Source organism: Trichoderma reesei (genome assembly GCF_000167675.1).
Source record: "Trichoderma reesei QM6a unplaced genomic scaffold TRIREscaffold_5, whole genome shotgun sequence".
In the NCBI taxonomy this organism is placed as follows: Eukaryota; Fungi; Ascomycota; class Sordariomycetes; order Hypocreales; family Hypocreaceae; genus Trichoderma; species Trichoderma reesei.
This window is the reverse complement of record NW_006711152.1, coordinates 685741-699531: the sequence shown is the minus strand read 5'-3', so window position 1 is coordinate 699531 and position 13791 is coordinate 685741. Positions and strand designations below refer to the sequence as shown.

At 53.5% G+C, this 13791-nt stretch overlaps 2 protein-coding genes across 2 annotated transcripts; both read left to right on the top strand.

The window, feature by feature from the left end:
- Nucleotides 1-3383: 3383 nt before the first annotated feature.
- TRIREDRAFT_58628 (uncharacterized protein) lies at nt 3384-5117 on the top strand (the record flags this gene model as incomplete). The annotated part of the gene is made up of 4 exons (XM_006963800.1): nt 3384-3959; nt 4260-4440; nt 4688-5023; nt 5089-5117. 4 exons carry the CDS (start codon nt 3384-3386, stop codon nt 5115-5117), a joined length of 1122 nt encoding a protein of 373 aa, XP_006963862.1.
- A 6493-nt stretch (nt 5118-11610) lies between these two features.
- TRIREDRAFT_46493 (uncharacterized protein) lies at nt 11611-13125 on the top strand. The gene has a single exon (XM_006963520.1). It carries the CDS (start codon nt 11932-11934, stop codon nt 13114-13116), a length of 1185 nt encoding a protein of 394 aa, XP_006963582.1. The 5' UTR covers nt 11611-11931; the 3' UTR covers nt 13117-13125.
- Nucleotides 13126-13791: the final 666 nt, after the last annotated feature.

The window sequence follows — 13791 nt, the reverse complement described above, 5'->3', positions numbered from 1 at the left end:
TGCTTAGCCGCTGGCTGGCTCCAGCTCTTGGGTCGATGGTTCGTCTCTTGTCTGTCTTGACCCGATCGTGAGCCTGAGACTCTTTCTTCACCTTCACCTCACGTCAACGTCGTCTTCTGCTCTGCTCTGCCCACAAACCACCCCGACAGGACGCATTGGGACGCCCTTTTCTGCCCTCTGCCCTCCCTCTTGCTCTCCCTCGGCGGGCGCGAGTGGATGGCGCCCAGCAGACACAGGCATACGGCCGTTTGCGGCGTCTGGCCCGTGCCATGTCGGTTCTGTATCTGTACTGTGCGCCGCCTCCGAGTTTCTGTGTCTGTTCTTGTACGGGCATACATACGCGGCCATGTCAGGCAATCAAGCGGTTCGCCCTTATTGGCACTACCTCCGGCGTAACATTGGGTGCGGGCCTGCCTCAACCCTTCAACTCCTTCAGCCCACCCCCCACGACAAGCAGCAGATGCTCCACGGGTGACATCCTGGCTAGGGCAATGCTGGGGCTTTATTGGATGGACTTGCTCTGGCCACCTGATTGGCCATTAATATTGCTCTACAAGAGAGATGGGAGGAGAAGAGAGAGAGAGAGAGGAGCGTCAGAAAGAAAAGAGTAAGAGGACTGGACTGGGAGGTAGGGGAGGGGAATGGCGCAGATCTCTCAGCTCCACGAGGCCCGCGCAAGTAGCAGTACCATTGGCTGCTCCCGACTCCGTGCGCGCCTACGCGTTCAGCCATGTACCAGAGACAGGCACTGTGATGGCACGGTACGGAGAAGCATCGTCCACCTTGCGGGCATGGGTGCGAGGGCGTCAAATTCCTGTGCGGCTGGCTTCAAATCTCCAGGCTTCAGCTCGTCCCGCTTGCTGGGAGCGAACTTGTACAAACTCAAAGTAGCCAGCATCTGGGCATCCACCGAGGACCCCGGTAACTGGGAATCGCGTCTACGAGTAGTACTTGAACTCGGACCGTACAGGTACGAAGCACGAGGCAGGAAAGGCACTCGAGTCGCACACCGGGGGATGGAGCCAGCCGTGCTGAAGACTCGAGCTTTTTTCCTGAGCGCGATTCGAGGTGATGCGGCAGACAGCGAGCATCAGGCCTTCCTTGCTCGTGCCCGGAAAAGGTGGAGGGTGCATGCACTCACTGCATGTACGTGCATGCGAGCACCGTACTGTGATAGAGAACCGCACGTACTTGTATTGCAAGGTATGGCAAGGCATCGTGAGTCCCGGCTTGATTGCAGGGCTCAGCTTTGCCACACCTGTCGTGTCCGATAGAAACGCCTCTCTGCTGCCCGCCACAGCTTCAGTTTCGCGGCAGGCATTGCTGAGGGCTGGGGTCTGTTTAACTGGGAGGGGACTTGGATGCAATTGGTCGGCTCGCCTTCTGCAAGGACAGGGAGGCTTTGCAGTTCCTTTGCCTTTCATTCGCTCTTGTGACTTCGTGTGTGCGCTGTGTGCGCGCATGTGCGTGTTTTTTTCTTCTTGTGATTTTTCTTTTTTATTCGGATTATCATTTTTATTTTTTCTCATAACCCAATTTTCATCATTTTTTTTTTTCCTTTTTCTGGTTTTGGCCTTTTGCCTTTTGCCCTCTTTTCCACACCTTTCTGAGGTACGGAGTACATGCACCGAGAGTCACCCGCCAACCCGCGTTAGCGTGTTATCTTTTTTTCTCAATTTTTTCCCCTTCAATTTCTCCTCCTTCTTGCACTCCTCACCCTGCCCTCCTCCAACAAACGTCGGCTCCCCCAGTCTGACGAATTGATTCGACTGCCATCAGACGCGCTTCCGAGGCGTCAAACCGTCAGCCACAGGCACGCGCAATTGCAGCAGCAGCCCCCCCTCTCGCCCACCAGAGTCCCGAATCTCGTCTCCAAGCTCAACAACCTTTTCGCACTACGGCGGAAATAACCCGATTGCCACACGCCCCCCCCTAAGCGTCTCTGGGTCAGACGCCGCTCGTCGCTCGGATCGTACTCCGTGCTACTAGCAAGACGCCGTCCTGGTACTGTGCAGTACCTGTACTCGCGCCAGCTGCAGGCATCGTCCACAGCGCTGGGTTTTGGCCGCAGCCTCCAGGTCGGACGCAGTCGCTCTCCAGCTCCAGAATACCTAACCTTGACCCTGGTCTGCTGCAGCTGCAAGTACCTCAGTGAGTCCCACCCTCCTGTACCAAGGCCTTGTACTCGTACCCTCTCCATCAGATCCCGTCATTCATTTTTTTCTCTTCTTCTTTCCCTTTCCCTTCTCGTGCTGGCCCGTATAAAATTCTTTCGTCCCGCACTACCTGGCCTTACGCGAACCTGTCTGCCGTCATAAACTGACCTGAGAGTTTCCCCTCCCCAGCCTGAACCAGAACGAGAAAAGCAACTCGCGCCCCGCCTCGTCTTTTCTCGTGTGCCGAGTAGGTAGAGTTCGCCTTCTAGAACTGCCTACCGTGCTAGTGAGCGCCTCATATCAGCCAAGCAAGCCAGCCAGCTTTCCTCGCGCCCCGTGTCCGTCTATCAGGCTCAACAACCGAGACAAGACGGCCGCGCGAGCCAGCGAAGCCCAGAGAAACCACACGCCCCTTTGGTCCTTGCCCAAGGCCATACGCTAGACTCTCTTGGACCTGGCAATCCCCGGCCTGCTCCAAGGCTATATTAGCTTGGGGGTCCCCAAATCTGTGCGACCGGACGGCCTAGTTCCTCCTCTAGCCCCCCCCTTCGACACTTTGGCCTGATCGCAAAGCGAGACATCCCTGGCCCAAGATCCGCGCTTCCAAGGTCCAAGACTCCTGGGCCTCTTGGAGCTACTAGTGCGCATCACGCTCCCCAAGCTGCTCCATCAACAGACGCAGTTTTTCAACCACCAACTTGCGACTCTGGTCGCTACGGTATACATACACCGGTGCCCCAGTCCGCGCTACTATTGCCGCCGCCGGCGATATTACATATACTAGCCCGCTGCTGCTTGCGCCGCCACCGCGACACCAAAAGCTGTCCCCCCCGGAAGAGGCCAGCCTGCTCATCACTCTACCTCTCACTACTACTATTTCTTCCCTTTCCCCCCTGCACCATCTGGACGCGAGTGCTTGGAAACTAGTCTCGTCTGGACGCCGTCTCTTTTCTACTACACGCCAATCTCGTGTGGAGTTCGGTAGCACGTTCCTGAGAAGCCAACGGGAACCACCAACATCGCGACTTTGGGAAGTCTTGATCCTTCTTTCACACCTCTGCAACTCTCTGTCGTTCGACAGCGAACAGCTATCGACGCACTCGCTCGCAAGTCCGCGCAAAGCAACGGAAGAAGAGAAGCAAGACCTCGAGTCGCCAAGCTCTCTCTCTCTCTCTCTCTCATCTTTGTCGGCATCATCGCCACCATCAACGAGCATCTCGAGTTTTTATGGACCGCGGTGCCGCCCAGTTCTCGCAGTCAGGTTTGCCTTCGCCCTACTCCAGCAGCTTCGGCGACCAGCATTCTGAAGGCTCGTCGGCAGAACACGCGTCTGCTGCTCAGTACCCCGGGAAACAAGACTACCCAGCCTCTGTGACGCCCACGTCAGAGTACAGCGTCTACCCTCCCTCGGCGCGTTCAGGATCCTTTTCGGAGCAAATCCAGCGTTCATACCATCCTTCCAGCACCGCCAGCAGCGGAGGTATGGCGCAACAACAGAACAGTCCGTCTATGCCCCAGCACAATGGGCCTAGCCATCAAGCCCACCCCGTCAATTCTGACAACGATGTGCCTATAGATCCGTCTATTGCGGCTCCGAGTCCAACCTACCCTTACGGGCAGCACTCGCCGTATGCGCCAAACCCAGACATGTCTCATGGCTACTCCCATCCCAGCGGCGGCATGTATGCGCAACCCCGACCCGACTGGGCCGGTTACAGCCAGCATGGAGCTCCTCCCTTGACTCCTGGACATCCAGTTTATGCCCAATCTCCGGCCTCTGCGCCGCAGCAACGCCCCAATCAGGTACGTTTAGGTGACGAGTGGGAATCTCGCAAAAGGAATCGCCGAGGCCAAAATGTCGTCGAAGACAAAGAGGTCGAAAGGAAGACGCAAAAAACAAACAAAAAAAAAAGGGCGCAGCAGTCGGAGAAAGAGTCATGTTCCGGTGTTTTGGTCAAGACAAGAGAGCGGGGCAACTGTCAAACATGACGCGACTCCGCGATTTTACGCGACCTTTTGAAGACGGCGATTTTCCTTTTCGAGATGTCCAAGATTATTTTTCTACTACAGCAGGGAGCGCATCTGCTAACACTGATCCGATAGGTGTACTCTTTTGTTCCTATCCCTGGAGCGCAGCAGCACAAGCGCCCGCGCAGACGCTACGAGGAGATTGAGCGCATGTACAAGTGTGGCTGGAACGGATGCGAGAAGGCCTACGGCACTCTCAACCATCTCAATGCACACGTCACCATGCAGTCTCACGGACAAAAGCGAACTCCCGAAGGTAGGTCTCTATTGTGGCAAACCCGCTTAACCGTTTCCCGCCAAATTCCGCCCAAGCCCTTGCTTCCCCGTCTGTTCTGCGTTGCTGCGATCCCATTCCTGGTTTCCAGGTCATTGGGATCGAGATTCAGGTGTCGAGTCACGTGGCTTGACCTCGATCTGCACGCAAACGTCCGTTTCGATGGCACGAACTTGGTTTGGAATACGCCCTGTGGAGCAAAGTGGCTGACAAGATGTTTTCATCACAGAGTTCAAGGAGATTCGCAAAGAATGGAAGCAGAGGAAGAAGGAAGAAGAGGCCCAGCGCAAGGCGGAAGAGGAGCGGCAGAGGGCCGCAGCGGCAAACGCCGCCCAGAATGGCGGCGGTGATCCCCAGGCTGCCGACGGAGCGCCTACGTCTGGGTACCCCGGTAGAGCCGTGCAGCTGCCGCCCATAGGATACCAGCCCACGCAGTATCCGGCGCCGCCCTCTGGCAACGTCGCTCAGCAGCCTATGCCCGAGTATGGCACGAGCCACATGTACTCGAACTACCAGCCGCATTCTCCCTATGCTCAACCCAGCCAGCAGAACCTCTACAGCCAGTGTACGTCTCGGCCTGAAGTTGCATCATGAACCAAGAGACCTCCTTACTGACTCGACATCAAGCAGCAAACGGCGCACCGCCCCCTAGCCACTAATGGACCGAAGCGACTTCGTGATGTCCCGTGGCAAGCTACCTGCCTATAGATGGGAACATCATTGGACCTTGTTGGTCGCAACTGCCCACTCCTCTTGACGCGTTGGACATAATGGTTTTCCTTTTGTCTTTTCCACACGGCAGGAAAACGGGGTCTCGAGTGGAAAACATTCGGTCTCTGGAGGAAATAATATTTCATTGGGATGTCGCCCGGATTGGAGCGCGCCGTACAGGTGGTTTGGGTACTCTGCTGACCAGCACCCTAAATCAAGGGAGGCACCAGTGTTATTCTGTAACACTTTTTGAGGTGATACTTGACGCCCCCTTGTTTTGTCTTTTCTTTTTCTTTGGTGTGTGTGCTCTCTTACACTTTCCCCTTTCACCCTGTTCGAACTATCTTCTGTGTCTGTTTTCAATATTTTCTTCGGCTCTTTCGCGCTCCCACCTATGGGAGCGCATACGGTCTCACGGTTACTGGGGGGTTGCATTGGCAGAGGCACTCCGGGGATGGTCGGCTCTTTCATGGCGTGATGCAATTTCAGGGGCGGTTCGGCGCAGAGGATACGGAGTACTGAAACCACGGCGGGTGAAGCACCTGGATTTTCCCGGTAGCTGGTCTGAGGAAAAGAAGCTGCTTCTGTATTGCCGCAAGGCGAAGAAAAAAAATGCGATACGACTTGTCAAGTGAAGGGAACGCTCAGAGCGCTGGAAACGGGTAACGGACCTCTTTGAGCCCCTGCGGTAACCCTTTGCGGACTTGTTAGGAGGCAAAAGGCTGAGCAACCCAAAGGGGGACGAAGAGGACTCTTTGGATGAAAGATGAACCGGAAGGAAAACGAGGGAGGAAAAAAAAAACAAAAAAGGAAGAAAAAAAAGGCACCCGTCTGAACACGGGACTGTTTTATTTACGCCCGTCTCTTTCAAGATATCGCGGCGAAGAGCGACGACTTGTGTGTAACGTTTTTGTAACGCATTTCTTTCCATGTTTTTTGTGTGCGTCTTCTTGTTGAAAGGGAGAGAAGTCGTACACGGTAGCAGCAACCACCTAAACAGTCATTACTGGTATAATACGTGCGTTAAGAGCTGAGAAAGAATTCTTTTGTCCATGGCGAGGTCGTGATATGCTGATGCTTGGTGATGATGTTGGGGATGGCTTGACAAAACACCAAGGAAAGGGCGTGTATCGTACACATTTGGGGTTACATGCACGACTACATATGCAAGTGTCTTTAGGTACAGACATCCACGGCGTACAGCGAAGACCCTACGCGCATCTTGACCCAAGATAATGGCATGGCTTTGGTTTTAGTCCTGCATCGTTGAATCGAGACTAAAAACCGGCGTGCCATGCAATCGGGATCGGGGGGGCACGCCAAGGCACTGCTGCTAGTGTTTCTGTGGGAAAGGCTAGATCAGAAGCTAAGGGACCTGGAGTATTTGAATAATTAAAATGTTTGAAAAGAGGGTAGAAGGGAGACGAGAGAGACCGGCTGGGTCCCGTCAAGTTGATGGTGTGACGGAGCATGGGGGGGGGTTTGGTGGTGACGGGTGCGATGGTTACACGACGAGGGGACGCGGCATGACATGGGGGGGAAAAGGGTTTCTTTTTTTTCTTTTTTTCGATCCTCCTGCGTACCTAGGTATGAGTAACGGTTACTAAAAGTACCCAGGTAGTTGTATGTACAGCTAGCAGAAGATCCCCGTTGTGCGTATTGGAGGAGGTGGTGTAGGTATGTGCGTGAGGGTACATGTACTTTTTTACGTCTTTGTGTGACCTTTTTGGCGTGGCGATGTATCCATGCAATGCATGTGTGTGTGTGTGTGTGTGGATTTCGAGGAGATCAGATCTACTAGCAGGTAGTATGCCGTTGTGTATATTTTGGGCAGTTTTGTGTTATTTTTTTAGTTGCAGGACTTTATGTAGGTCTGATTTCTTTTTCTGGTAATTTCTCTTGTTTGGGTGCATGCATGCATGTTATATTATATGATGGAATGAACTGAGTGGCTCGGGTATCATGGCGATTGCTCGACTGGAGGCGTACAGCAAATCTTGGCTTTCTGATACGAAACGTGGGGGTTTCAAAGAAGAAGAGAATGAGGAGGAGGAGGGAAGTCAGGTAAGTAACACCACATGGGGCCAGAACGAAGGGAAAAGCGGGTGATGAAGTCATTTTTGGAGAAGGAGAGAGATTCGGAGAAGAGATTTGGGGGAAATCTTGCAGTTGCAGAAGGGAGGAAGAAGAAGAAGAAGATGATGATGATGATGAAGGTGGCCACGCGAGAGTGAGACATTTGTGTCCGGGTTTTATTTATGATTGCTTTGTGTGAGTGATGCTTGTCTGCCGACTTTTTTTGTGTTACGACGGGAAGATGCATGTCCCGGCCGTTTTGTCTCTGCTTTTTTTTTTTTCTTTTTTTTTTTTCTTATTTTTCTTTTCTTGTATTGGGGAGAGGCTTTGGAGGGGTGGTTCGGAAGGGAGAGAGATGCGCTAGAAGATTCGACAATGGCTTCTATTTCCTTGCAAGGGGGCCTGTGTTATTGTGCGACACCATATTTTCATTTTCAAATTGATGCGGGATTCATTCATAGCGATCGTTTGTTATAGATACTAGGTAGTTTGAGTGTAAGAGGGAAGAAGTGCGTGGGCGCATGCGATGAGGTGACGTTGGGAGCCCCCCCTGGCAAGATCGTCGCGGGAACGGCTTGCGGGAACGGCAACCGCCCGGCGATAGCTTTTTTTTTTTTTTTTCTTTTTTACTTTTTTTTCCCTTTTGCACCTTGCATTAGAGAAACTCCAAGGGAAGAGGGAACTAATGTACGTCAAAGGCAAGTTCGAAATATAAAGCGGAGGGGGGCGTGTGCAGAAACTACCTTTAGTTTGAGCAACTATAACTACCTAAGGTAGAGAGAGGTAAGGTACTGGCACTATCCAAGGACACACGGACGGTCCCTAGTTTTATTTTATTTTTTAACGTTTGGCTCCCGGATGCAGGCATGGGATAGTGTGTATAGTAGAAGGGAATTGAAAAAAAAAGTGTCCGGTGCGTGGTAGTTCGTTTAGTTGATTGTCCGTTGCATAATACGGGTGGTTGTCCGAGTCTAAAATGGGTTGCTTTCTGCTGGGGGGGGCCGAAGGGAAGTGGATGAGACCCGGTCGAAGGGCCCGGCGTTGGTGATGGATGCAACTAGTAGCTAACAGAGAGGGAGCGTTATTTTGTCTTGGTGATGGTGATGTTGATGACATGCCGTTGCAAGGTTGAGATTGGATGGGCACACGTGTATGGGGTTATAGGGGGAATGAGGTGCGAGAGACGATACCATCTTGCATCATGGGAGTTGATAGTATTAGGTGGAAATGCATTACCTAGAGACGGATCCTCTATGCCTTTGGAAGAGCACACGCTGATATTATCATCCTCATCGTATGCTTGCAGTCATTGTCACACAGTCGTCCCCAAGTACTACTACCCTGGCCAGCACCCAAAACAAAGCGTCCGTCAAGACAAGGCCGGGCCCGGGTGCTTTCAAGCACGGGTTTTGGACGGCTTTGTTGGCCCGCTTCCTCAACGGTTGGACCGCGCACCCGGTCTCTGCTTTAATTTAGTGGGCGTATGGAGTTTTCGGGATACTACGACCTGATGCTAGATGAGATACTACTGCTAGTGATGCTACCGCCCTTTCCAAATAGACTAATGTAAGATGATGATGCTAAAGAAGACGGAAGAGCAGGGGTGGGAGGGAGAACCGGTCAGAATGCGTGCGACTTTGATCGAAGATGACTGCATGTCGATGGATTCTGCTTGTAAGCTGCGTCACTGTCAAAGAGGGTGAGGGTGCTCTAGAGCTTTCGATAGGTACTGCTTGCATGATGATGGCTGCCGTCAATGCCCACAAAGACGGTGTCATATTGCTTGCAAAGCGGTAATGTACGATTATGTAGGTACAGCTACAATTCGACATAGAATATGCCTCCAACATCGTATCTACTACACCAGTGGCAACGGATACTACCCACAATCTCATCGTGGACGCAACACACACACACACACACCCACACACCCTCTATCTTGTCCCTCCCCATCCCTCCTCCATCACGATGGCCTCACCACAAGCAGGGTAGCAGTAGTAGAGTCTTGCTGCACGAAGCGAGAATAGAAACGAACAACCACGAAAGCAGCAATCTCCACCCTGCAGCTTGCGGGAACCGAGCACACCGACCAAACATCAACGTGACAGCGGCTTCGGCAAAGCACGGTCCCGGACAAGTGGAAACACGACCTTCCCCCTTGTCGCGCGGAACGGCAACTAGAAGGTAGCCGATGATGGACTTACTTGTATGTATGTATGTATTCTCCGGTTTCCCATCGTTCGTCGGACCGTTCGAACCTTTTGCTCTGGTGTTCTGTGTCGTTTCCTGTGCAGACCCCCCCTTGTCTAGCGCCTTGCACTGTGTTGCTTCTGAGGGACAAGGGGAAGCGAGGATTCGAGAGTGGTGGATGCGTTGGGTGTTGGTATGTAGTAGTAGTGCGATTCCGGGCATCTCGAGGACTGAGGTGATGCAATCCTCGTCTTGGTTTGAGGTTGTCGGTGCTGCGTTGTGGTGGCTGAGCAAGGGGGGGGCGGGCGGGATGATACGGAGGACGACGTGTTTCTCAGGGCTGTTCTGTTCTGCGTTTGGTACGAGAACAGGAGTGCTTATGACTGACACAAGATTGACCTCTTCATCAGTTACTTGTCCAAGATCTAAAGCGAGAGCTTCTCTTGAGCGTAGCGAAACGCAGCCGAGACAGCCGCATCAAGGCTTCGCAGTTGGGAGTAAAGGGGTTGCATAACAGGCACTCGTGCCGAAGCCCAGCCAGCCAACACCCCCATGTGACGTGACTTGATGATACTGTACCTGTAGCCGAGAGTGCCCTCGAATGAGTCTTGAAGGGGCTGGATCGGTTGGCCTGTTGTGTGCTGACGTACTCGTGATAATTACTGGCCGGTGATGACATGACTTTTGCTGTTGGTGCCGATATCAGGGACTCATGAGGGTAGCTTGCTAAGCGAACATGCTCTGGTGGGAAAAAAGCAGAGGGAGTTGTCGTTTTTGACTCACGGCGATACCTTCAAATGCTTGTTCCATCTGCAGATCAGCCAGATGCTGTACTCTTCATAGCAAGCCAAAGAAGTTGGCGGTCAAGACACCGACGCCGCTCACTCAACCAACACGCAAGCCATCCATCGTATCAAGCCGGAATATCGACTTCTGTCGGTTTCACCTCCAATCCAACAGATACCCAACCCAGAGTCCATCCCCGGCAACATCCACCCTCTGTTTCTAGAAGCTCTGTAGCACGTTGCTCTGGATCAGATAAACTGCCTATGTACCTGCTTAGCCAGAGGCTAAAGCACGTTGAGTTCAGTGCCTTTAATTTAGTCGAATCTACTACATCAATAGTAGGTACGTACGGACACCCCCCCTCGAAGCACTAAACGCTGTCTCGTCTGTAGGTAGATAGTCTTAAGAGATACCGCCGCCGCCGCCTCGGTGCTAAACAAGGCGTACATAGTGCAGAGCCGTCCGTCTAGTGCTCCGACAAGCTTTTCAACTCTTTTTCATCTTCTTTTTCTGATCTGTCAAACGGGCCTATTTGTGAAGCTGTTCTCGAGGGGCGTGGGACGAGCTTGTCAGGGCGGCAACTAAAAGGAACTGGTGTTTGTTGTTGTTGACTGCACACCCTCTTGAAGTTGTTCCTTCTAGTAGTGCCTCGTTTACGTGCCTTTAGGTCAATATCTTTGCTGTCACCGCAGATTAGCAGCGTCTGCAGCCTTGGAAGGCCCTCGCGTATCTCAACGCCCACGATGGATGGATTTCTCCTTCAGGCTCTGATACCAAGACATGCAAACTCAGCGTCTTAACAAGTCAATATACTTTTTATTTCTCCATTAGAATGCAGCAGGCGATGAGGCAGCATCAATTACTTGTACTATCTCGGTTCCAGGCTGTTCCTCCCGCTGCCGCTGATTGGGCCCTCGGCGGATATACAGCGGATCCTCAGGGCCGCCACCAAACAACGTTCACGCCTGCGTTTGCAACCTCAGCCTCGCGCCTTCAACCATCGTTGCCTTGCCTCAACAAAGCAAAACTTCCCCAAGCATCGTCTCTCCCCAGCAGCCGCATTGACTACTCAAGCCTTGCATTGTCGCCTTAAACCATTCCCTCATCAAGCTACCGCCATGAAGATGTGCATCGTCTAGCCCGTATCAACCAAGCTTCGCACTATATAAACACAGCAGCATCCCACCATTTGTTGCATCTTTCTGCTTGTTTCTTTTCGCCTCCCACCTTCATCATCAAATTCACCATCTTCAGCGTCATCGACAGGCAGCAGACTTTGAACCCAAAACCGCAACCATGTCTGACGCAACCCCAGCCCAACATCTCTCGGCCTCGGATAGAGGCCTCCCCAAGAGAACCAGCTCTGCGCGCTCAACAAAGTCGCACGAGTCCGTGGCCGTGCTGGGAGCCCACCCCTACGGCTCCCTCCAGCTCGTCCAGCCTGGCGAGCTGCCGCCGCCTGACGAGGGCTCCGACGAAGGAGAGGAGGAGGCTGGCAGCCCGCCGCCGCTGGAACCCATCACGAGCCTCGATGGGCAGAGGCGTGTCCAGTTCAGCGATGATCCTCCAGAGATCAGATACCGAGAACCCAGTCTGTCTGGATCGTGCGAGACGCTGGACACCATCACCCATTCGCTGGCGGGCGGACAGGGAGGAGACGTGCTGCTCGTCCTGGACCTGCCCGAGTACTATCTCGTGGGCTGCGACACCATGTCGTTTACCGCCAGACAGTTCCGAGGCGTCAGGGACATCCCGCCTGGCCCTCACTTCTTGTGGGTCACCCACCCCGAGAGCGGCGCTGTCCGAACCGGCTTCTTCATCATGGCCTATGGCGCGCAGCAAGTCCATGTTCTCCAGTGGGACAAGTTCCACGAGACCATTTCCGAGCCCTCGCGGGCTGAGGCCCGGTTCCAGGCGGAAGGCCTCGACACTTTCCACCATCTGCTCGTCCCGTACAACGACCCGACGTTGATCAACTCGGAGCTGGACAAGCGCGACGGCTTCACCCAGACGACTCTTAACAGGAAATCCAAGATGTGGAAGCGACTGGCCGGGAGCATCACCCAACGCGTGCTTGTCCGCGTCATCGGGCAGCACATCACCAGCTGGCACGTCGACACCACGGACCGCGTCCAGGGAGCCTTGCATGTGGCCGCAGAGATGGAGCTCGACAGGAGACTGCCGAAGCATTACCTGCAGTCAAAGGAGCTCAGGTTCAGCTTTCCGCAGAACGCCAAGACGTACACGGCTGATGTTGTCGGTGCTGATCGAACCCTGGCGGCCACGGATGCGACGTCCTACATGATGTCCGTCATGAACGACGGGAACAAGGCGTTGTCCGACGACGACGTTGTTGCAGAGCTTCAGTTGGCCTTTATCATTGGAGTACACCTGGGAAACCATGCCTGCATCCAGCAGTGGTGGCACATGGTGCTCAAGCTCGTCCTCAAGGCATTCCTGCTGCCGGAGCTCCGCCCGGTCCTTGCCGCTAAACTGCTGTATTGTCTTGCTGCACAGCTCGAATACAGCGCCCGCTGGCTCGACGAGACCATCCTGGACCCCAACGAGCCCAACAGCAACGAGCTGCGGCTCGCCCTCATCATCTACAAGCGCAGGCTCGACGAGGTCCTCGAGGGCCTTGGCGACCAAGCCACAAAGGAACAGCTCACCGTCGGCACTGCCTTCGCCAAGATCGAGTCGGAAGTCGTCAGCCTCGGATGGGAGCTGGACGGCGACTACCTCCGCAAGGGCAAGGTGATGATGGAGGACGGCGAGGAGGTGGACGTGGAAATGGCCGAGCTGCAGGCCGAGGACGAGCGCGGCGAGTGGGCGCCCGAAGTCGTCGAGCTCGACGAGCACGGTCGTCAGCGGGACTTGGTGTCGTGGCACGACTAGAAGACTGTGGACACGCAGAGGCGCAATTCGACGACGGCAACGACGATGCAGTCGGATCGGAGCGACGAGAGAGAGCATCGCGGTCGGTACGACGTGGCCCAGGACTGGGTCAGCGCGGGCATTTCCAAGATGGTGCCGCCCAGGCGGATGAGCGTTGTGAAGCAGGCGAGACGACGCATGCTTTTGTCAGATACCCCTTGATTTTTCTTTTTTTTTTTCCTCTTCCTCGTTCTTCTTTTCTTTTAGGCTGGTATGAGGTTGGTTATCCAGGCTTGATGTTTTGAAGCCTTACGGATGGTACATTGGTTTCGGTTGGGTAGATGGTTAAGGAAAAGGAAAAGTTCATGACTGTTGTTTTACAGGAGTATAGGCAAGGAAAAAGGTTGGCTTTGTTTGTATTACAGATGTATTAGTTTTGTATGATGTCTATCCCAGTGGCTTTGCCTGGAAGTTGATGCTCTTGTGAAGTGATTTGGTTGTCCGTTGAATGTTGAGTTCATTGAGTAGGATAGCTGGATAGGATTCGGGACCGGCTACTTGAGTTCTCTGGAGTGTGATTCGTCTGTCTCAGAAGCGAATTTACGTCTTTTGCAACTCGAGAGGCTCTTCATATGGTTTGAGTTGATATGTATCTGCTCATCTAGAGTCGTAGACTCCGCTAGGAAATGTCGTGAG